Here is a 24,192-nt window from a genome sequence, read left to right as displayed (position 1 = left end):
TCTTTCTCCGTCTTTTGGTCATCCATTCCCTGTCTCCCTTATCAATCCTAATCTGCGGTGTGACCAATTCACTGAACGTGCTATCCACGACCTCCTCAGCATCGTGGATGCTCCAAAGTGAGTCCATCCGCAGCTCCAGAGCCGTCATGCGGTCTAACAGGAGCTGCTGCTGGACACACTTCCTGCACATGAAGGAGTCAGGGGCATCGGCCGCGTCCCTGAACTCCCACATTGAGCAAGAGGAACATAACACGGGTCTGGGATCTCCTGCCATTTTTACACTCCGAGCAGTAAGTTTTTGAAAACTTTACTCCCCTTCTCTTTTTTTTTTAAATATATTTTATTCAAAATTTTTGGCCAACCATAACAGTACATTGTGTATCTTTCACACAGTAATATAACAATATAAATAACAATGGCCAGTTTTTTAAACAAGAAATAAATAATATATAAACAACATCAAAATTAAAAAACAAAACTAAATGGCAACTGCCTTGTCCCAAATAAATACCCTCCAGTCCAGTGTACAATTACCTATAACAACAATCTATACATATTATACTTATACACTAACATCCCTGAAAGTCCTTCTGGTTCCTTTCACCCCCCCGGGTTGCTGCTGCTGTCTTCTTCTTTTCCATTCCCTCTATCTTTCTGTGAGGTATTCGACGAACGGTTGCCACCGCCTGGTGAACCCTTGAGCCGATCCCCTTAGGACGAACTTAATCCGTTCCAGCTTTATAAACCCTGCCATGTCATTTATCCAGGTCTCCACACCCGGGGGCTTGGCTTCCTTCCACATCAAGAGTATCCTGCGCCGGGCTACTAGGGACGCAAAGGCCAAAACATCAGCCTCTTTCGCCTCCTGCACTCCCGACTCGTCTGCAACCCCGAATATAGCCAACCCCCAGCTTGGTTCGACCTGGACCCCCACCACCTTCGAAAGCACCTTTGTCACCCCCACCCAAAACCCCTGTAGTGCCAGACATGACCAGAACATGTGGGTGTGATTCGCTGGGCTTCTCGCACACCTACCCTCTACTCCAAAAAATTTACTGAGCCGTGCTCCAGTCATATGCGCCCTGTGTAACACCTTAAATTGTATCAGGCTTAGCCTGGCACACGAGGACGATGAGTTTACCCTACTTAGGGCATCAGCCCACAGCCCCTCCTCAATCTCCTCCCCCAGCTCTTCTTCCCATTTCCCTTTCAGCTCGTCTACCACAATCTCCCCCTCGTCCCTCATTTCCCTATATATGTCTGATACCTTACAGTCCCCCACCCATGTCTTTGAGATCACTCTGTCCTGCACCTCCTGCGTCGGGAGCTGCGGGAATTCCCTCACCTGTTGCCTCGCAAAAGCCCTCAGTTGCATATACCGGAATGCATTCCCCTGGGGCAACCCATATTTTTCGGTCAGCGCTCCCAGACTTGCAAGCGTCCCATCTACAAACAGATCTCTCAATTGTGTTACTCCTGCTCTTTGCCATGTTTCAAATCCCCCATCCATTCTCCCCGGAGCAAACCTATGGTTATTTCTTATCGGGGACCACACCGAGGCTCCCGTCTTTCCCCTATGCCGTCTCCACTGCCCCCAAATTTTCAGAGTAGCCACCACCACCGGGCTTGTGGTGTATTTCTTCGGTGAGAACGGCAACGACGCCGTCACCATAGCTTGTAGGCTAGTCCCCCTGCAGGACGCCCTCTCCAATCTCTTCCACGCCGCTCCCTCCTCTTCTCCCATCCACTTACATACCATTGAGATGTTGGCGGCCCAGTAGTACTCACTCAGGCTCGGTAGTGCCAGCCCCCCCCTATCCCTACTACGCTGCAAAAATCCCTTCCTCACTCTCGGGGTCTTCCCGGCCCACACAAAACTCATGATACTCTTCTCAATCCTTTTGAAAAAAGCTTTCGTGATCACCACCGGGAGGCACTGAAACAAAGAGGAATCTCGGGAGGACCACCATTTTAACCGCCTGCACCCTCCCTGCCAGTGACAGGGATACCATGTCCCATCTCTTGAAGTCCTCCTCCATCTGTTCCACCAACCGCGTTAAATTTAACCTATGCAATGTACCCCAATTCTTGGCTATCTGGATCCCCAAGTAGCGAAAGTCCCTTGTTACCTTCCTCAGCGGTAAGTCCTCTATTTCTCTGCTCTGCTCCCCTGGATGCACCACAAACAACTCACTTTTCCCCATGTTCAGTTTATATCCTGAAAATTCTCCAAACTCCCCAAGTATCCGCATTATCTCTGGCATCCCCTCCGCCGGGTCCGCCACATACGACAACAAATCGTCCGCATACAGAGATACCCGGTGTTCTTCTCCTCCCCTGAGTACTCCCCTCCACTTCCTGGAACCCCTCAATGCTATTGCCAGGGGCTCTATCGCCAGTGCAAACAATAATGGGGACAGAGGACATCCCTGCCTCGTCCCTCTATGGAGCCGAAAATACGCAGACCCCCGTCCATTCGTGACCACGCTCGCCATCGGGGCCCTATACAGCAGCTGTACCCATCTAATATACTCATCTCCAAAGCCAAATCTCCTCAACACCTCCCACAAATAATCCCACTCCACTCTATCAAATGCTTTCTCGGCATCCATCGCCACCACTATCTCCGCTTCCCCCTCTGGTGGGGGCATCATCATTACCCCTAGCAGCCTCCGTATATTCGTATTCAGCTGTCTCCCCTTCACAAACCCAGTTTGGTCCTCATGGACCACCCCCGGGACACAATCCTCTATCCTCATTGCCATTACCTTGGCCAGAATCTTAGCGTCTACGTTCAGGAGGGAAATAGGCCTATAGGACCCGCATTGCAGCGGGTCTTTTTCCTTCTTTAGGAGAAGCGATATCGTTGCCTCTGACATAGTCGGGGGCAGCTGTCCCCTTTCCCTCGCCTCATTAAAGGTTCTCATCAGTAGCGGGGCGAGCAAGTCCACATATTTCCTGTAAAATTCAACTGGGAATCCATCCGGTCCCGGGGCCTTCCCCGCCTGCATGCTCCTAATTCCTTTCACTACTTCCTCCATTTCGATCTGTGCTCCCAGTCCCACCCTCTCCTGCTCCTCCACCTTAGGAAATTCCAGCTGGTCCAAAAAACACATCATTCTCTCCTTCCCATCCGGGGGCTGAGCTTCATATAATCTTTCATAGAATGCCTTGAACACTCCATTCACTCTCTCCGCTCCCCGCTCCATCTCTCCCTCCTCATCCCTCACTCCCCCTATTTCCCTCGCTGCTCCCCTTTTCCTCAATTGGTGGGCCAGCAACCTGCTCGCCTTCTCCCCATATTCGTACTGTACACCCTGTGCCTTCCTCCACTGTGCCTCTGCAGTACCCGTTGTCAGCAAATCAAATTCTACGTGTAGCCTTTGCCTTTCCCTGTACAGTCCCTCCTCTGGTGCCTCCGCATATTGCCTGTCCACCCTCAGAAGTTCTTGCAGCAACCGCTCCCGTTCCCTACTCTCCTGCTTTCCTTTATGTGCCCTGATTGATATCAGCTCCCCTCTAACCACTGCCTTCAGCGCCTCCCAGACCACTCCCACCTGGACCTCCCCATTATCATTGAGTTCCAAATACTTTTCAATACACCCCCTCACCCTTAGACACACCCCCTCATCCGCCATTAGTCCCATGTCCATTCTCCAGGGTGGACGCCGTTCTTTTTCCTCCCCTATCTCCAAGTCTACCCAGTGTGGAGCGTGATCCAAAATAGCTATCGCCGTATACTCCGTCCCCCTCACCTTCGGGATCAACGCCCTTCCCAAAACAAAAAAGTCTATTCGCGAGTAGACTTTATAGACATAGGAGAAAAACGAAAACTCCTTGCTCCTAGGTCTGCTAAATCTCCATGGGTCTACTCCTCCCATCTGCTCCATAAAGTCTTTAAGCACCTTGGCTGCTGCAGGCCTCCTTCCAGTCCTGGACCTCGATCTGTCCAGCCCTGGTTCCAGCACCGTGTTAAAATCTCCACCCGTTACCAACTTCCCCACCTCTAGGTCCGGGATACGTCCTAACATGCGCCTCATAAAGTTGGCATCATCCCAGTTCGGGGCATATACGTTCACCAAGACTACCGCCTCCCCCTGTAATTTGGCACTCACCATCACGTATCTGCCCCCACTATCCGCCACTATGGTCTTTGCCTCAAACATTACCCGCTTCCCCACTAATATAGCCACCCCCCTGTTTTTCGCATATAGCCCCGAATGAAACACCTGCCCCACCCATCCTTTGCGTAGTCTAACCTGGTCTATCAGTTTCAAATGCGTCTCCTGTAACATAACCACATCTGCCTTAAGTTTCTTAAGGTGTGCGAGTACCCGTGCCCTCTTTATCGGCCCGTTCAGCCCTCTCACATTCCACGTGATCAGCCGGGTTGGGGGGCTCTTTACCCCCCCCCCCTTGTCGATTAGCCATCCCCTTTTATCCAGCTCCTCACCCGGTTCCCACGCAGCTGTGTCCCCCCCAGGCGGTGCCCTCCCGCCCCGCCCACCCCCTTCTCCCCAGCAGCAGCAACCCAGTAAATCCCCCCCCCCCCGCTAGATCCCCCAGTAGCGTAGTTACACCCCCCATGTTGCTCCCAGAAGTCAGCAAACTCTGGCCGACCTCGGCTCGCACCGTGCGACGCCCCCTCCTTCCTGCTTCCCTATTCCCGCCATAATTATCATAGCGCGGGAACAAAGCCCGCGCTTCCCTTTTGGCCCCGCCCCCAATGGCCAACGCCCCCAGCTCCTCCACCTCCCTTCCTCCCTCCCCCACAACCTGTGGAAGAGAGAAAAGTTACCGGGTCGCAGGATTAACAACATAAAAATCATCTCTCCCCCCATTTTCCCCCCTCTTCGCCCCCCATATTCGCCCCACCACTTTGTCTCAAACGTTCTTTTTTAATAACCCGCTTATTCCAATTTCTCTTCAACAATAAAAGTCCACGCCTCATCCGCCGTCTCAAAGTAGTGGTGCCTCCCTTGATATGTGACCCACAGTCTTGCCGGCTGCAGCATTCCAAATTTAATCTTTTTATGAAGCACCGCCTTGGCCCGATTAAAGCTCGCCCTCCTTCTCGCCACCTCCGCACTCCAGTCTTGATATACGCGGATCACCGCGTTCTCCCACCTACTGCTCCGAGTTTTCTTTGCCCATCTGAGGACCATCTCTCTGTCCTTAAAACGGAGGAATCTCACCACTATGGCTCTGGGAATTTCTCCTGCTCTCGGTCCTCGCGCCATCACTCGGTATGCTCCCTCCTCCTCCAACGGACCCGTCGGGGCCTCCGCTCCCATTAACGAGTGCAGCATCATGCTCACATATGCCCCGACGTCCGCCCCTTCTGCACCTTCAGGAAGACCAAGAATCCTTAAATTCTTCCTCCTCGCATTATTCTCCAGCACCTCCAGCCTTTCCACACATCGTTTATGGTGTGCCTCGTGCATCTCCGTCTTCACCACCAGGCCCTGTATATCGTCCTCGTTCTCGGCAGCCTTTGCCTTCACGACCCGAAGATCCCGCTCCTGGGTCTTTTGCTCATCTTTTAGCCCTTCAATCGCCTGTAATATTGGGGCCAACAGCTCCTTCTTCATCTCCTTTTTAAGCTCTTCCACGCAGCGTTTCAAAAACTCGTGTTGTTCAGGGCCCCATATTAAACTGCCACCTTCCGACGCCATCTTGGTTTTTGCTTGCCTTCCTTGCCGCTGCTCTAAAGGATCCACCGCAATCCGGCCACTTTCCTCTCCTTTTTCCATCCGTATCCAGGGGGGATTCCCTTCTGGTTTACCGCACAGTACTTTTAGCCGTTAAAATTGCCGTTGGGGCTCTTATTAAGAGCCCAAAAGTCCGTTCCACCGGGAGCTGCCGAAAAGTGCGACTTAGCTGGTCATCGCCGCACCCGGAAGTCCTACTCCCCTTCTCAGCAAGCACTCACTCAGCAACCACTGCGCCCCGCACGATAACACCTCAGGGAAAAGAAAAACGACTTACCAGTCACAGCCAATCACTTACCTGCAGACAGTGACGTCACGGTTCAACTTCTTTTTACTTCTACCGGCCCTTGAGTCTCCCTCTTGATCTTTACTCGGCTGGGTTCCTTACAATGATTGTCTTTTTTTTTTGGTTAGAGGAGGAGGTAGGGAGGGAAACACTGAAGAAGTGTTTCGGGTTTAACTGTCACTTGACAACAGCTCCTCCACAAACCACCTTTTGGACGCAGTGACCGCAATGCACGGATGCAAATTTTCCCCGCAACAGCCAATCAGCAGCTTTGCTCTACTGCCCTCTGCTGGATGCTTGCCTTGACTTGAACACCTAGGGTGTCTTGCTCAGGTACACTTTCTGGATGCAGTGACCGCAATGCATGGATGCAGATTTTCCCCGAACGGCCGATATATTTCTATGTCAGGGTGGTGAGTGACGTGGAGGAGACGTTGCAGTTGATGCTGGTCCAATGCTGCCCTTGTCCTTCTAGATGGAGAAGCCTCTCGGTCCAAAAATGTACAGGTTAGGTGGATCGACCATGTTAAATTGCCCTTAGTGTCCAAAAAGTTAGGTGGAGTTACTGGGTTATAGGGGTAGGGTGGGGGCATGGGGGTTCTTTGAGATGGTCAGTGCAGACTCGATGGGCCGAATAGCTTCCTTCTGCACTGTAGGAATTTTATAACACTGGAAGTTCTAATGAAGGTTAATGAAGAATTGAAAAACATGGTCCTTATAATTCATACGCCATGCTCCTATCTTTAACCTTTAATGGATATAACTCTTGAGATTGTAACATACTAAATTCCTTCTCATCTCAATTTGACTCCGTAACAGCACCCTTCCCTTCGAGCTGGATGATTGTGTGTCCAAACATCACTCTGGAACACTCAACCTAGGCTGATAGTTCAGTGCTGTACTGAGGGAGTGCTGCAAGACCAGAGATGGAACCATAGGAAATGGGAGCCGGACGAGGTCTTTCAGCCCTTCAAGTCTGCTCCACCATTCAATATGCTGTTCCATAACGCCATATTCCCACCCTCTTCCCATACCGAGTAGTGACTTGGCCTCCACCGCCTCCTGTGGTGGATAATTTCACAGATTCACCACAATATTGGTGAAGACGGTTCTCCTCATCTCAGTCCTGAATAGTATCTCAAGACTGTGACTTCTTGTTCTGAACCCTCCTGGTCAGAGGAAACATCATCGCTGCATCCACTCTGTCCAGCCCTGTCAGACATTTAAACCTTTCAATGGGGTCGCCTCGCATTCTTCTAAACTCCAGTGGATACAGACCCAGTCGACCCAATCTCTTCTCCAATGACAGTCCTGCCATCCCAGGATGCCAACCTGCCGGTGAGCTGTGAAACCAAAGGTCCTATCTACCCTACCAGATTTGTTTAAAAGATCCCATGGTACTACTTGAAGAAGAGCAGGGAAATTCTCCCAGTGGCTAACCAATATTTAATGTTCAATCAACCAAGACCTGGTTATTCAACTCATTGTTGTTTATGGGATCCTGCTGTGTACCCGTTGGCTGCCGAGAACTGTGACTACCTTTTGAATGTTAATCTCTTTACTTTGCAGTGCCCCGAGTATGTGAAAGACGCTATGTCAATGCAATATTTTTCTTTCTTCTTCAGCAGTAACTCTGTAAATGTTTTATTTCCACCAGGAACTATATTGGACCACTTGGTAGGAGAAGAAGTAATCGCTGATTACCTACTTTTCACACTGAACAAACAGCAGAAGTTTGAGTAAGAATTGTTTTCTAAACAACTTTGAATTAGTTGCATTTTTAAAAGTACATTCACTAGTCTGGAAATTGCACGTGCGCACAGTGCGAAAGGAAGGTATTGGTTTATAACATACACTCGCAGTAATGAGGGTCCTGGAATAGTTTGGATAGTTATGTTTTAAGTTAGGAGAAACAATTCTTTGCTCTTCGGATCATCAAACCACCGGTAAGTGTTTGGGTGCTTTATTTATAAGAATCTGTGTCCCTCTCTTTGGCTCAAATCTGCGAATCCATTTGGCTGCCACTGGTTTAGTAATCTAGAGCCCCAGGGTAATTGTCTGATTTGAATCCCAACACACCAGACGGTGGAAATTGAATCCAGTAAAAATCTGGTATTAACGGTCTCACGATATGCGTGAAATCATTGCCGATTGTCGTTAAAGCCCATCTGGTTCACTGGTGTCCTTTAGGGAAGGAAATCTGCCGTCCTTACCCGGTCTGGCCTACACGTGACTCCAGACCCACAGCTATGTGGTTGACTCTTAAATGCCCTCTGAATTGGCCGAGCAAACCAGTCAGTTCAAGGGCAATTGGGGAGGGGCAATAAATGCTGGGCCCAGCCAGGGACGCCCACATTCTATGAAAGAATAATGTGTGCAACATTTGGTAAAGACAAGCCCAAGACTACCTCTGATAATATCCACCATTACTCCCTGTCAAGACTCACTTTCCAATAGCAAATAGTTATTATTTACCAGTGTCTATGCAAAGCAGAATGTTGCCATTCAAATCCTATCGAATATTAAGTCCATCTCATTCATCATCCCTGGGTTTGCTACTCGCTGCTCCATTTTCAAGAAACTTGATTTGAAAATCCTCTTTTTGTATCAGTTCTTGCTTGACTTGGCCCTACTCTATTTCTGCATCCTCCTCTAACTATGTTTCTCAAGCATTCCCCCATCCACCTGCTTCCCGATCCATATTTGTTGGCAGAGCCTTCAGTCATCAGATCAGTCATAATCTCATTGAATAATGGAGCAGCCTCGAATGGCCCACTTCTGTTCCTCCGTCTTAATCTTGCACCCTGCCCAAATTCCTCCACCTTGCTACTTCGTCTCCTGTCCTCAAGACCCTATCCTTGACCTGATTTTGGTTATCCCATGCAATGGCGCAGTGGCATTGTCACTGGACTAGTCATCCAGAGACCCAGAGTAATGCTCTGGGGACCCATGTGAAAACCCATCTGGTTCACTAATGTGCTTTAGAGAGGGAAATCTGCCGTCCTTACCCGGTCTGGCCTACGTGTGACTCCAGACCCCTCAGCAATGCGGTTGATTCTTAAATGCCCTCCGAAACGGCCTAGCAAGCCACTCATTTCAAGGGCAATTAGGGATGGGCAATAAATGCTGACCCAGCGATGCCCACCACATCGCATGAAAAAATTTTGCAAAGCAATTTGGGACAACTTTTGCTGCATTAATGTTGAACATTGTTGAGGCGTTCATCAGTGGGGAGAAGATTGGGAAGAAGGGTAGACCGTCGCAACCTTCACAGCCGCAAGTCGTCACAGCTCGCTTCACAGCCAATGAAGCTCCTTTGACTAGGAGTCAGTGTTGTATTGCAGTGAGCCATGGCATCTGAAAGATGCACAGCAAGCTCCCGCAAGCAGCAGCAGTGAGATTAATGACCAGATCATTCTGTTTTTATTGTTGTCAGCTGAGGGATTTAATGTTGGGAGAGGGTCGCTGCTCTTTCAATAGCGCCGTTGGACCTTTGGCATGATTTAGAAAGTACCTTGGTTTAGCATCTGATCCGAATGGCAGGGACCTTCAGCAGTCCAGCACTTCCGCAGCACTCAAACGTCCGCTTGGACTTTGCACTCAAATATGTGGGTTAGTGAGCTTCTTCCTCGGAGAGTGCAACTACTGAACCAGGGCGGACTTTAAAAAGAAAGCATTCATTGGGTATTTGCCAGATAAATTAGTCAGGTTTTGATTCCAATTACTGAGCAGATTGCTGTGCCTTTCTTTCAGTTACGTTGAACGATACCAGCTGGGCGAGCCCTGTGATGATCTCCCGACTGTGCTCAAAAAAATAGCCATCAAACTGGGCAAGACACAGAAAGTGAAAGCCATCACTGGTGTCGGTAAGTGGAGAATTGTGCTTTGCTATTGCTCCTTACTGAAATGAAATCCAAATGGTTTGGGGGTGACAGGTTATCGGGGGGTGAGTGGGAATGTGGCGTTGAGGTTACAGTCAGATCAACCATGTTCTTATTGAATGGCGGAGCAGGCTCGAGGGGCCAAATGGCCCACTCCTGCTCCTAATTTGTCAGATAGAATATTCAGTGAAAGGGGCGGCGCGGTGGCACAGTGGTTAGCACTGCTGCCTCACGGCGGCAAGGATCTGGATTCGATCCCGGCCCCGGGTCACTGTCCGTTTGGAGTTTGCACATTCTCCCCATGTCTGCATGGGTCTGGGCAGCACGGGGGCGCAGTGGGTTAGCCCTGTTGCCTCTCGGCGCCGAGGTCCCAGGTTCGATCCCGGCTCTGGGTCACTGTCCGTGTGGAGTTTGCACATTCTCCCCGTGTTTGCGTGGATTCCGCCCCCACAACCCAAAGATGTGCAGGTTAGGTGGATTGAACACGATAAATTGCCCCTTAATTGGAAAAAATGAATTGGGAAATCTAAATTTATTTTTTAAAAAATAACCAAAAAAATGTCTGCATGGGTCTCACCCAACATCCCAAAGATATGCAGGAAAGGTGGATTGGCCACGTTAAATTGCCCCTTCATTGGAATTTTAAAAAAAAATAGATTCAATGAATAACTATGCATCACTATTATCCCAATCACGAGGAATCTGCAGATAACTCACGTAGAACGTTACACGATCTGTATTCTTCATTGTGCCCATCCGTTTTATGTTGCGATATCTCTTTGTTTAGACTTAAGAGTCTCATAAAAAGCATGAGTGCTTTATCAAAATGAGCAATAAATCACATATTGGTATTATCGAATGAAACACCCAAATGTATTGGTGCCTTTTAATTGTTGATACTTGATGTGATTAGCTTTTGATGACATTTGATTGAATCTCCATCCGACTGGATTAAAATAACAGTCAATGCTGCCATTTCCAGGTAATGTGAACATTCTCATGCCGAACTACAGTGCAGCGGCATATGACTTCATCAGAACGTTCCGGAAAGGAGAACTGGGGAAGATTATGCTGGACTGAGGTTAACACTGCACTTTTTTTTCAACGTTGAAGAGCAGGAAATCTTGCCGGAGATTTGAGGCACCCTGGTTTGGAAACTGCACTGCGATGGTGGTTGTATCAACAACAAAAAGCTGAATAATTAATCCATTGTGGCTACCTTTTCTGATCAAATAGTGACGGCTAAAAACGTGCTTGCTCGCTCTTTGCAAGTCGGTGAGCAGGTCTTAACGACTGGACGAGGATAAATGAGGAACTTTCACATCCCATTGCCTTTCAGTCAACGTTGAGAATCTGATTAAATTTAGCAGCTTTTTTTGAATATTAGTGAAAGCAGCAAGTGCTGATGCTATCACTGGAGGATCAGATTTGGAGGAATTACTGCTCAGGCACATTGGAATGCTGTGCATGTTGGGGCAGCGCAGTGGTTAGCACTGCTGGCTCACGCCGCCGAAGACGCGGGATCGATCCCGGCCCCGGGTCACTGTCCATGTGGGGTTTGCACATTCTCCCTGTGTCTGCGTGGGTCTCACCCCCACAACCCAAAGATGTGCAGGGAAGGTGGATTGGCCATGCTGAATTGTCCTTAGTGTCCAAAAAAAGGTTAGGAGGGGTTATTGGGTTACGAGGATAGGGTGGAAGTGAGGGCTTAATGTGGGTCGGTGCAGACTAGATGGGCCGAATGGCCTCCTTCTGCACTGTATGTTCTATGTAGCTGGAATAAATAAACGTTGATTTGGTTGGGGTACCCTGTGCTATATAACAATTTACATCATCCTAATAACCACTTGCTTCAAATTTGTTCAAAGTCGGAATTGAATGCACTGAAAACAATCACAGCCGGAAGAGAAAGAGAGGTGTCATGTCACTGTGGATGTGCCGTACGGGATCCCTTTTACTGTCTGACAGCAGCGTACCAACTTGCTATTTTTGCAATAGTATTAGATGCCTTCCAGCTGCCATGAGGAGTTACACATCATTTGGACTGAAACACTTGAATATGACGCCGTAAGCCATTTAAATGTTGCGTTTGCCCTGTTTCGTATATTAATTTCAATAAACAAAAGGCAGCTGTTACATCTATCCTCGATGAACACGTGACACAATTCAACTGGACAACACGGGACAGATTTTGCAGTCGCCGGACACAACAGTTAACTAGGACAATCTAATGTCACGGAGGTCTCTACAATGAAGGAGCAAAAACGTGACCGATTCCGGTGAAAGAAGCGTGAATCTGGGTCAGTGCAGAGCGAATTTGGGTCTATCACACACACAGGACACACAACAATAACTGGCCAAGTTGGGTGCGTGAATGGAAACTAAAACTTTTAATCCTTTCGGAAATCACATTCAACATTGTAACACACAATTCACCTCAAACAGTAAAAGAATATCAGCCATAATTAGAGGATGCATTCCCATTGGAAGCTTTTCCCAAAGGACGGAATTAAGAAACTATACAAAATATTTATTCTTGCTTAAAAACGATAAGTAATAAAGGCCACATGACAATGGGATGAAAAGGGGCACGTCTTTGGACTGTGGGAGGAAACCTCAGCACCCGGAGGAAACCCACGTAGACACAGGGAGAACATGCAGACTCCTCACAGACAGTGACCCAGCGGGGAATCGAACCTGGGACCCTGGTGCTGTGAAACTACAGTGCTATCCACCTGTGCTACCGTGCAGCATATATCTCTGCTGTATATAAAATGTTAATTACGGAGAACAAGATAAAAATTGGTTCTATCAATTTTTAAGGCATCACATCATGTGGCAAAATAGTTAATTTTCACTTCCTTATAATTACTGTCTCCATACCTACTTTAAGATCATAGAATTCCTACAGTGCAGAAGGCAGCCATCCGGCCCATCAAGTCTGCACCGACCCTCTGAAAGAGCTCCCCACCTCGGCCCACTCCCCAGCCCTATCCCCGTAACCCCATCTAACTGTTGGACACTAAGGGGCAATTTAGCATGGCCAATCCACCTAACCTGCAAATCTTTGGACTGTGGGAGGAAACCGGAGCACCCGGAGACACGGGATGAAGGTGCAAATTCCACACACAATCACCCAAGGTCGGAATCGAACCCTGGTGCTGTGAGGCAGCAGTGCTAGCCACTGTGTGCTGTACTAAACCAATACTACACCATAATTTAACGAATGCCGTGTGCCTGGTTCTAGTGTAACCATCAACATAAACTCTTGGAAAAGATTTTGTCAAATATTGGGTGTGATAATCTGACGGAAGAGCATTTCATTTTGCAACCATGGTATTTTCTTGTCTGTTTTCAGTACTAATGTGCTCTCTGCTTCTCTGAGTACCCCATCGTTCTCAGATCCCAGTCCACCAAATTTGAAGCAAGTGGTTATTAGGATGATGTAAACTGTCTGTTTCTTCTGCTCGTTATTGAAAGTCAGACTCATCAAAATAATAATAATAAAATGTGGAGGGAGCTGATTTTGGGACCAGGAAAGGTTTGTTTGATGTTCCCTGCCTTCTGTAATATTCTCTTATAAAATCCAATACTGATATCAGCAGCTCGCTAATTTTTGATTTTTCCCTCATTTCTCCATTTATTTTCAGTCTTGGTGGTATCCTGCACTTAGGGACCTTCTAAATTCACCTAGATTTTAACATTTTGAAGAAACCACTCCTTGAAAAGATCAGCCTAACTACACAGTTGTATTGGCATGGAGGAATTTATGGCTTGATTGCTGAGTCACCCAGCCAAAGGGTGCCTTATAGAGATGATCGAACCCACAGCATGCCCCAACCATAGGGGCTGGTTTAGCACACTGGGCTAAATCGCTGGCTGTTAAAGCAGACAAAGGCAGGCCAACAGCACGGTTCAATTCCCGTACCAGCCTCCCCGAACAGGCGCCGGAATGTGGCGACTAGGGACTTTTCACAGTAACTTCATTTGAAGCCTACTTGTGACAATAAGCGATTTTCAGGGGCTGTTTAGCACAGGGCTAAATCGCTGGTTTTGAAAGCAGGCCAGCAGCACGGTTCAATTCCCGTAACAGCCTCCCCGAACAGGCGCCGGAATGTGGCGACTAGGGGCTTTTCACAGTAACTTCATTGAAGCCTACTTGTGACAATAAGCGATTTTCATTTCATTTCATGCAGCCTGTGTTGCTGCAGCCTTACTACTAAGGACAGCAATGTTATCTACTAGTACAATCTGTGTTCCGAATCGTTACTTATGGAGCCATAGGGTAACACCATGTCAGTCATGTGGCTGTTTCGGGAAAGGCCTCATGTAGTCGAGACACTAACAAGGACGTGTAAGATAAGCCCCGTTCGCACAAGGACGTGTAAGACCAGCCCCGTTCGCACAAGGACACTTCAGGCCTCCTCACTGAAATAGATCTTAATCATGACAAAACACTGTGCCTAAAGTATTTTATTGTAAGGAAATATTTTTCGTACAAATGTGTTCCAAACAATGAAATGAAACAGTCACCAAACACAAATTATTACAACGTATTAACAATGCAAAGTATTGCTGCATGTAAGCTACATATTTTCAGTTCACATTTTTTGTCACATGATAATTTGACAATCTTTTATGAAGTATGCGCTATATAAATTCATAAAACAATGCATTCTCTGTGTAACGATACTTCAAAGAATAGCTCTGTCAGTGTATCTTGAGCACTTGCCTATATAAAATGGAAACATGTTCTTCCTGCAACATTACTTTATAAAATATTTTCAACCATATTACCGACACTTAAGTGCTATTTACTACTGTATAAAATGTTTCAAACATCACCTTCACTTTTAAAATATTGAGTAAACTACAGACAGGTTACAAATCGATCCACCACGTGGTTTGACGGCCTTGTATTGCGAAGCCCAAAGACACTCACTCCATTATATATATGCAGCGTTTAAGTCCCCACTTTTCCCCATAAGGGGTTTTAATATTTATTTAAATCCTACTAAGAGAAAGAAACTTTTAAAATTTCAAGGTGGAAAAATAATTCGGGAATTAAAATCCTGCATTTAATGCCATTTGGAAATTTTCAAGCGAGCGAGTGACTGATTTTGTTACATTCGGTAGTTACAGTCGGGGCAAATTTACAGCCAATTGACCAAAGTGTCTGGTATTTGCATAATGCTGCCTTGAGTAACAATAATGTAGGGGCCAACACCATCGACACAGACTCAAAATGATTCCTCGGATTGAAAATACGTCGAATGTGAGGTAAAATAGGCCCCGTTTTAATGTTACATTTAAAGATTTCCCAGTGGGGTAAAAGCCCAGTCTCATTCTCGCCACTCTGAATAATAGAATTCCTCTGACCTCCTCATTGGACTTAGCAGTAACACTTAGATTTCTGGTCCCTAATTTTTGATTCTCCCACAAGTGGAACCACCATCTCAGCATATCTCCTAACTATTAGGCTCATAACGAACACGCTAGCTTCTAATAAAAGTATTGACAGGGCAATTCAAATTCTGCAGTGGAGTGATGCATGTCAGCCTGTACAGCCTTGACTTTCTACCGATTACCGTATAATATCCATCGGAGTCGCGCCAAATTTTAAAACTTTCCTTGGAGTCTGCCTCACATCAAACTTTTAAGAGGCTGAAATTCCACTTTGCCTCTTTGGGGGGTGGGGGCAAGTAGCTTTCTTTATAAAGTGCTGCAATGGCGCCTTGTGCTAGCAACTAAACTTTTGCTAAGGCAAACAGTTTGGATATCAGAAAGTGACTGGCGGGGCAGTTAGCTTTCCCTGGAATTGGAGGTGAGTGGTAGCACATACTTTTAAAGATAACTTAGCAATAATTCAGTGTATTTACATCAATTGCTACATAGAATATACCATTAATTTCAAACCAATGACTGTTGGCAGCAAAAATCACCTGACAAATGGATACCGTGGCTTGATTCTTTTGGGAAACTATTAGAATGCACACAGTCTTCTAAGCAGCCTAAACCGAGCAGTGCTAGAAACAAATAGGATGTCTGTTAACATCTAGAATGGTACTAAAATGTTAATAATAATTGTAGATGTGATAAAACACTGAGGACACGGTTTAATACTGCTTTCTACAGTTTTAAAGTTGTAAATATTTGAAGGTAAGGACAGAGCAAATGAATGACAAGCTGAAGGAAGGCCAGAATGATGTAGCTGAGGATGTCCAGGCCCTGTAGCTGAAGACCCCTCCCTCGGATGTGCAGTTTTTGGCCGGGGAGCAGGTCACGTTCACGTAGCGCTGCGCCGCCACGTCCCAGGTCAGCCTCGATCCCCTCAGCCTCCCAGCCGCGTATCCGACCGCAAGTCCAGCCGCCGCCCCGGCCGCCGCTCCTGCCACTGCCACCCGGGCGTTGGAGCCGTAGGACCGGTAGCGACTGGGGTACTTCACCCGTACCCGGGAAGCACGGAAACGCCCGCGGGCTGTGCCCCGGGCTGAGCCTCGGGCTCCTCCTCTCCCTCCCTTACAGGCGACGTTTTCGCAGAAAATGGCTACCAACAGAATGACCGCCCAACATGTTGCTGTGGTTCTATTCATGATGAAGCATTCAAGAGACCTGGAAAGATTAACATTATTTAGCGACATGAAAAAAATCCAAGGTGGCTTCTTTTTGAAGCAAATGGTGCTGACATCCAGAGTATAACCAGACCAGCAAAGTCAAAGGCTGGCAACATTTTTGTAGATTAAAATTAACATTTTCTGAGGCCCCACTCACTGTGGCATTTTTGATGTGGAGATGCCGGCGTTGGACTGGGGTGGGCACAGTAAGAAGTCTTACAACACCAGGATAAGTCCAACAGGTTTGTTTGGAATCACTAGCTTTCGGAGGACTGCTCCCTCCTCAGATGTCTCACCTGATGAAGGAGCCACACTCCGAAAGCTAGTGATTCCAAACAAACCTGTTGGACTTTAACCTGGTGTTGTAAGACTTCTTTCTAGAACGTTTTTGGCCTGCATCGGAATATCAGAGGCCTCATTTTCAATCCTTAATTTGTACAAATGGAGCATGGTTGGCAATATATTCCCAGCATGCGTTACCCCATCACAGGTGAGAACTCAGAAAACCTACCCTGGAAAGTCAGTTGTGTAAATCCAATGATGGTGTTATTAGTTCATCCAATTCTCTCCACTTTTGCTGGATTATTGTTCCGTTGGATTATGTATTACTCGTTGTGCCGACTTCCAGCAACATTAACCCTGTAATACCACATGTAAATCCAGCCAGCAGAGGAACTCTGTCCTAAAATGCTTGGTTCAGAAGGATGCTACCATGATGCAGTGAGCTAGTCTACAGGTCAGTGCACTGGAGTTGTCTATGCTAAGCCCGAGAGTGAACTACTGAAGTCACAATGGACAGGAAATATATTATTGTGCATGGGAGAGGCACTGTCCAGCTATCCGGTATTGCAACTTTGAATAAAGCAAGTCCACATTTTCTACAGGTGTTTTATTGAACAATCTTCTCCAGTAAGCTACTATGTAGAAATTACCGTTCAAAATCTGGACTGCCACACATTCACAGATCAAATTCATGACTTACAGCCAAGAAAAGTAGTTGAAAATCACAAATTATCTCCGTTTAATTATCGTCTATACTTACTCATTGAGGAGGAAGTCTTGTGGCACAGTGGGTTAGTGTCCCTGCCCCTAAGCCAGAAGGTCCGGGTTCGAGTCCCACCGCAGGACTTAATGGCCAAGGAAGATGCGTCATAACACGGTCAAACAGGTTGTGTGCGTTAACCGGCAAATCCTTCCGAACACGCCAATGGCTGGCGGCGAGAGCGGGAGAGATCTCTGGCCAGCCACGCTCGATGTGGAGTGATCCCCCCTCAAGCTAGAAGCCTCCCACCTGATCCGGGAACGACTAGTTATGGAAACAGACGAAAGTCTGTCTTCGAGTACCACGAGGAGTGGGAAGAGAATTGGAATTGGAATACTTACTCATACAATCAGTGCGGAGATATACTTTTTTAAAATGTGTTTTAATCACATTGACCTTCATGTGTCTAAACATTCTGACGTCACCTGTCCTACTCTACCCTCAATGGAAATGTCTTGCTCCCTTCTCTCTGTCCCTGCAACACAAAGTGGAAATGGTTAAAGACAGCCCAAAAATAAAATAGTACACTCATGATATACACAGAATATTACACATTAGAACATTTGACGCAACTCAAATTTTGTTTCTTGAAGCAGACTGATGTAAACGCACAGAATGAAAATATTGTATAACATTCTTCCACCAGCACGTATATGTTGAAGCAGTGCGTAATTGGTAATCCAACACGGGTAAAATAGATTTCCGGGTAGAACAATGGCACAAATATACAATGGTTAAATCATAGAAATGGAATTGAAGAGCAATCATTTGAACGGTAAGCAGCAGGCCATGACCTGGGTATTTTGACTGTTACTCACCTCTATTATATATGTTCAACCCTGACTAAAATAGCTTCTCTTTTGAGTGGGAATCTGGACAGAGAAAGCCACAAAGAGGACAATGGGATTCCAAGATGAATAAGCATTGATGACCATATTAACAGTGGCGCAGTGGTCCGCACTGGAGTTTACGCGTTCTCGCAGTGTCTACGTGGGTTTCCTCCCACAGTCCAAAGATGTGCAGGTTAGGTGGATTGGCCATGCTAAATTGTCCCTTAGTGTCCAAAGATGTGCAGGTTAGGTTGGGTTACGGGAATAGGGCGGGGGAGTGGGCCATGGTAGGGTACTCTTTCAGAGTATCGGTGCTAACTCCATGAGCCAAATAGCCTCCTGTATGTAGGGATTCTATTACTATAACAAAGCAATAATGTTCAACTTGAAAAGATGTCCACTATGTTACAGTTTGAATATTATTCAGTTATAAATGTTGTTTTTCTATATTTGCTTAATACAAACTTAGCAATCTCACAAAGGACTGGTAAATTAAATGTAGGTTTGTGGTCCAAGATTGTTCATTAGATGGATTTACTATAAGGATTCAACTGCTATTGTTGATGGAAAGTACGAACTGCAATTCCTCTACACTACATGCTGCGAGCTAAACTGAAAGTTGGCCTGAACTGAACAATGTCTGCCGATCACATGGTTTACATCATTACGCATTAGCATATTCTCTCTTAAAGCAATACCACAATTATAACTGCCCTACTGTATGAAGGGTGTGGTGAAGATTTGTTGAAATGCTGTTGGAATTAAGGGTTATGAGTTATAAAGAAACATTTGAAAAGTTGTGCCTTTAGTCACTAGAAATGTTTTGAAAGTGTAAATAGTGAAAGATTGTTTCTACTGATGATGCATCAGTAACATGGGGATATAGACTCAGGGTTACCACTAGCAGGAAGTTAGGAGGCTTCTTCCGTACAATTATTCAAACACGAGATAATTTACAATAAGTGACTATTAAGACAGAGACTGTAAATGAATGACCAATGTGGAACCCTGACACACTGGGCTCCACACTGAGGTTCTACCGAAGGTGTCTTATCTCCCATCCCAGGCAGTAACATTCACCTATAAACAATGAAAGTAATGGAGGCAATCACAAGAGGGTGCGATGAATACAGAAAGGGGAAGAGAAGGGAGAAATGTGGGTCACAAATAACCCGTTAAAGTCCTCCAAACAAGTATTTATACTGGCAAATGGTGGGCTTCCCACTGAATCCGCACAATGAGATGCAATTGGGTCATGAATGTTTTTGGTTCTCTTCACTGCTTAATTCATTCATTTATGACGGTGAGATTTTTCACAATAGATTTTCTTCAGTAAAAACTCAGAAATGGATATTCTAATTCCATTCTAATGCCCGTAATCAGAATAAAAACATGGCATCTAGAATCCGATTGTATGGATGAACAATAACATTATAATGTTTACACTGTTCTATATATAACGTTGTCCCCGATCCATGTGCTTTTCCTCTATGCCCTGCTTATTTTTGCAATACAATTTCACAAATCATAAAACAGTGTTGTCTGTATCTTGAGAATTTAACAGCGTTGTGCTTAAGACCACATCACTATGGTGATCTTTCATTGCAGAAGACTGCACTCATAGCAAAATTACAAAAACACAAATATAACAATCATTCTTATTTTAGAAGTTTGAAACACAACGTGCATACTGATAATTTCAATCATTCAATTTCTATATTACATAAAGTCTTGTGGCTGCATTTCCAGTCAGATTTTGCCAATATAAATTTGTCTGTAATTATAATGGAAACTGCCATGCAATATACCACACTGTAATTACACATTCCCGCAAGCAGAGTGTGTAGAACACCTCCAGTGGCAGGGAGGTATAATTACAGTGTGATAGGTTGGCACGAGCAGGTTCGATTAGAATCACAGAATCTCTACAGGGTAGAAGAAGGAGCCCAATCAGCCCATCAAATCTGCATCGACCCTCTGAAAGAGCCCCCTCCCCCCCCAACTAAACCCACTTCCCTGCCCTAACCCCATCTAACCTGCACATTCCTGGACACTAAGGGGCAATGTAGCACAGCCAATCTACCTAACTTGCACCTCTGTGGACTGTGGGAGGAAACCAGAGTGCCCGGAGGAAACCTACGCAGACACGGGGAGAAAGTGCAAACTCCACAAGGACAGTCATCCGAGGCTGGAATTGAATGGTGCCTCGTAACCACTGTGCCACCGTGCTGCCCCATAGGATGTGGGCGTCATTGGCTGGGCCAGAATTTGTTGACCCTCCCTAATTGCCCCTGAACTGAGTGGCTTGCCGAGCCATTTCAGAGTCAACATGTAGAGATCTGGAGTCACACGCAGGCAGATTTCCTTCCCTAAAGAACATTAACAAACCAGGTGGGGTTTTTATGACAATCGACAATAATTGTAAATCCAGAATTTTATTGAATTCAAATTTCACCTGCTGCCTTGGTGGGGATTCGAACTCGAGCCTCCAGGGCACTGTCCTGTGTCACTCAATTACTAGTCGAGTGAAAATACCACTACACCACCCCATATCCCCACATTATAAATGTTGACATAGGAATTCATAATAGAAATTTAAAGTAACAAAACGCATGATATAAAATGGAGGCCAAATCACTTCTCAGCCCCCTTGACCCAATTACCCACCTTCTAATCATGCTGCAACTGAAGACTTGGACTTAAATCTTGTCTCATCCTGCAGCGTTACAGGAGATGTACTAGCACATAATTAATACAGTTGCTAAGAGGTTTAACACACACACCACACAAAAACACCATGAAATATTATGGGCATCAGTCTTCTGTGACGTTTCTCAACACATTCCGTGGATTAATTGTGTAAGCTGATAAGCATGAGTATGTTGCATTGATATATCAGCATATTCAGTTTATTGACCAGCCCGTTGTATTCTGCCCCAGGCCAGGACCTAACCTACTTCAAATCTCACACAGGGGATTTTTAAAGTCACCTAGTAGGGAAGGGACTGCCGAGGTCGCTTATAATCAATGAAGATTTACATCTCATTCAACACCTAGGCTCTTGTGACATCCCCTGTTGGATTCAGATCCCTCCCACATACACACACATACACCTTGGAGGGGGGTGTTTCGAGTGGGGCGTACATTTTAGGCTCATATATTGACAGATATCAATGTTACTGCCACATTTCTGTACACGCATTGCTTAAAATATACCATGCTTCGGTGGACCGGGCAATTCTCCCATTCACATTGTCGAAACACTCTTGTCCCTGTGCATTAATGAAACACTGACATCTCTCAGTGCATTGATTGTATAAACAATGCATAGGTAGAATTTGCTTTCCTAAAACAATGACCCCCAAATTTAAATTGCTAACCTGTTATTCAAAGAATTCCTAATTCTCCCTATGTTCCATTGCAGCTCAAATCTGAATCTAACCCAGCAGTCAGCTTATCGCCCATGTTTTCTTTTTGTCTATGCAAATTGCTCACTTGGTTATTATTTTTGCAATTACTGGAGGTGATTAGGGCTATTTTTTTAAGTCTTACGTTTCATTTATTGAATAAATTAAGCGTTGCAATTTTTTTTGTTGCAAATTGGGCTTTTTGTCCCAGAAATGTCAACTATCCTCTCTCTCTCTCTCTGTCTTTCTGCTTGACAGTCCTTGCATTACCCAACCTTAAACCGAGTGCCCAGCACTGTGCTCACCTCTGGCAGGGGTTCTGGAGTCCGAGTTGAGCTGAACTGCAGTCAATGGCGATGGAGATGGATTCCCTTTCTCTCCAAAACCCGAATCGGGTTATGATTTACACCAGGGGACGGTCCTCAAATAAAACAGCCGACCTGTAATATCAGCCGGGTTCACAGTCCACGGTTCTGGGAGTGAAATGAACCTGTCACAAGCACACCAGGCGAGAAGGGCGAACGAAATGGGAATGACTGAACAGTAGGAGGAGCTTTGCAACCAGCCCCCAGGCTGCACGTCCCCTAGTTACAGCTGCAAGCGAAGCACCTCCGCACTGAAAATGAATTCTCTTCAACGTTTTAATCTTCACCATTTGAAGGATTGCACACATCTCCTTACACTGCCTCATTCTATCTCGAATTGTGAATTTCACTGATTTCTTTATTTTTGCTCTCTTGCTTTTGTATATTGGATCAATATTGACCTGTTCTGTCTTCAATTCAGAACTCCCATTTTCTTCTTTTATATAAATTCACAGTACCCAATTCATTTTTATCCAATTAAGGGGCAATTTAGCGTGGCCAATCCACCTTCCCTGCACATCTTTGGGTTGTGGGGGCGCAACCCACGCAGACACGGGGAGAATGTGCAAACTCCACACGGACAGTGACCCAGAGCCGGGATCGAACCTGGGACCTCGGCGCCGTGAGGCAGCAGGGCTAACCCACTGCGCCACCGTGCTGCCCACTGGAGGTCACTCTTAACCATGGGTAAAACAAACACATCCCAAAAGCAAAACCATCTCGAAGGCTCTAACAACGGACTCAAGCGAGGCAGCCTCTAAGCCCTGTACACCCGCTCCATGCAAATGTGGAGGGACAGGAAGTTTGGACACCGTCATGTGGTTGGAGGTGTCGCTCTGAGGATTGAAGCAATGTGGGCAAGGGGGAATGCTAGCTTAGTGTTATTATACTTGGAATAATTTTAAGATCGTGTTGCAATTATTTTTTTAAAAACAAATTAAATGTCCACCAAATGTTAAGCATCGTAGAGGATGTTTCTGCTTGTGAGGGCAGTCCAGGGCAGATGTAAGATAGCCAATAGCACATCCAATGGTGTGTACAGGAGAATACACTTCACCAAGAGAGTGGTTAGAATGTGGAACTTGCTGCCATGCAGCGGAGCTGAGGTGAATAGCACAGACACATTTAAGGTCAGGCTAGATAAAAACGAGGGAGAAAGGAATAGAAGGATAAGTAGAGAGGGTGAGATGAACTAGGGTGGGGAGGAGGCTCATTTGGAACATAAACACTGGTCCCCAGTCGGGGCTATTTTATGCTGTGAACTGTATTTAACAGATGGCACCATCTACTCTACTGCTTTAACATTTTAAACTGGCATTAGTGCATCAGATAAGATTACTTCTGCAGCATCCAGGGTGTTTTCTGGAGCACAGACACCTCTAGCTCCCAGAAGATGATGTGACAGTTCATTCAGTATCAGAGATGAGGGATTTTGGTTACGAGTTTAGCTTGGAGGATAATAGAAACATAGAGAAACTGGAATTGCTCTCTCTGGAGCAAAAGGTGATTGATTGACAGGATGTAGAAATCCAGGAGGCATGAAGAGGCAGGTTCCAACAGATTCTAAACTCAAAAAGGCTCACCCCTGGCGCACAGCACTAACAGAACGCCCGACCAGGGCCTGGGACCGCATTTAAAGGGCTCGCTAATGGGTCCTGACTGGGCTGGCATCTGCCCGTTACCATGGGAACTCGTACTCCACCAACCCCATGAGGAGATCGGTGAGTGACTCCCCGTTGTCCTCGTGAGGGTTATCACAGAGGAGATCTGCTGGGAGTGTGACAAGAGGATGACAAGTTTGGATAAGGTAAGCGAAGGAAAGCTGTTGCTCTGTTGGCTGAAGACGGGGGACACAGATTGAGGGCAAGAGGTGGAGCTGGGATGTGACGAAGACCTTTGGACAGAGCAGAATGTTGAGAAGATGGACTTTGCTATCCACCGGAGGAGGTGACAAAAGGAAATTGTGCGGGTCCATGGGGGTAGCAACTTGCAGATCTTTGGGGGTTACAGCAAGGAAAAGGGGCTGATTTGATCGCTCTACAGAGAGCCTGCATGG

The 24,192-nt window shown here is 46.3% G+C and overlaps 2 protein-coding genes across 6 annotated transcripts in view; one reads left to right on the top strand and one right to left on the bottom strand.

The window, feature by feature from the left end:
- The window catches only part of mtg1 (mitochondrial ribosome-associated GTPase 1), a 34,467-nt gene extending 19,796 nt beyond the window's left edge, over positions 1–14,671 (top strand). For all 3 annotated transcript variants that reach the window (XM_072491678.1, XM_072491677.1, XM_072491679.1), the window contains 3 exons: positions 7,655–7,736; positions 9,751–9,863; positions 10,861–14,671. In XM_072491678.1, the coding sequence (XP_072347779.1) occupies positions 7,655–7,736; positions 9,751–9,863; positions 10,861–10,958 (293 nt within the window). In that variant the 3' untranslated portion in view covers positions 10,959–14,671. The remainder of the gene's footprint in view (positions 1–7,654; positions 7,737–9,750; positions 9,864–10,860) is intronic.
- sprn (shadow of prion protein) lies at positions 14,334–22,341 on the bottom strand. 3 transcript variants are annotated; one of them, XM_072491682.1, is made up of 3 exons: positions 22,077–22,341; positions 17,876–18,009; positions 14,334–16,490 (listed from the first exon to the last, which is right to left on the bottom strand). In XM_072491682.1, exon 3 carries the CDS (start codon positions 16,469–16,471, stop codon positions 16,016–16,018), a length of 456 nt encoding a protein of 151 aa, XP_072347783.1. In that variant the 5' UTR covers positions 16,472–16,490; positions 17,876–18,009; positions 22,077–22,341; the 3' UTR covers positions 14,334–16,015. The 3 variants fall into 3 exon arrangements, with proteins under 3 accessions (XP_072347783.1, XP_072347781.1, XP_072347784.1); XM_072491680.1 differs by having other exon boundaries at positions 17,535–18,009; positions 22,077–22,340; XM_072491683.1 differs by lacking the exon at positions 17,876–18,009 and having other exon boundaries at positions 22,077–22,338.
- Positions 22,342–24,192: the final 1,851 nt, after the last annotated feature.

Source organism: Scyliorhinus torazame, chromosome 28, assembly GCF_047496885.1.
Source record: "Scyliorhinus torazame isolate Kashiwa2021f chromosome 28, sScyTor2.1, whole genome shotgun sequence".
NCBI lineage: Eukaryota > Metazoa > Chordata > Chondrichthyes > Carcharhiniformes > Scyliorhinidae > Scyliorhinus > Scyliorhinus torazame.
The sequence above is the reverse complement of the archived record's forward strand: the minus strand, read 5'-3'. Positions and strand labels throughout refer to the sequence as shown.

What these genes read in the sequence shown, in the direction of transcription:
- sprn (XM_072491682.1), bottom strand. Translation starts at nt 16,471, where the DNA reads ATGAATAGAACCACAGCAACATGTTGGGCGGTCATTCTGTTGGTAGCC.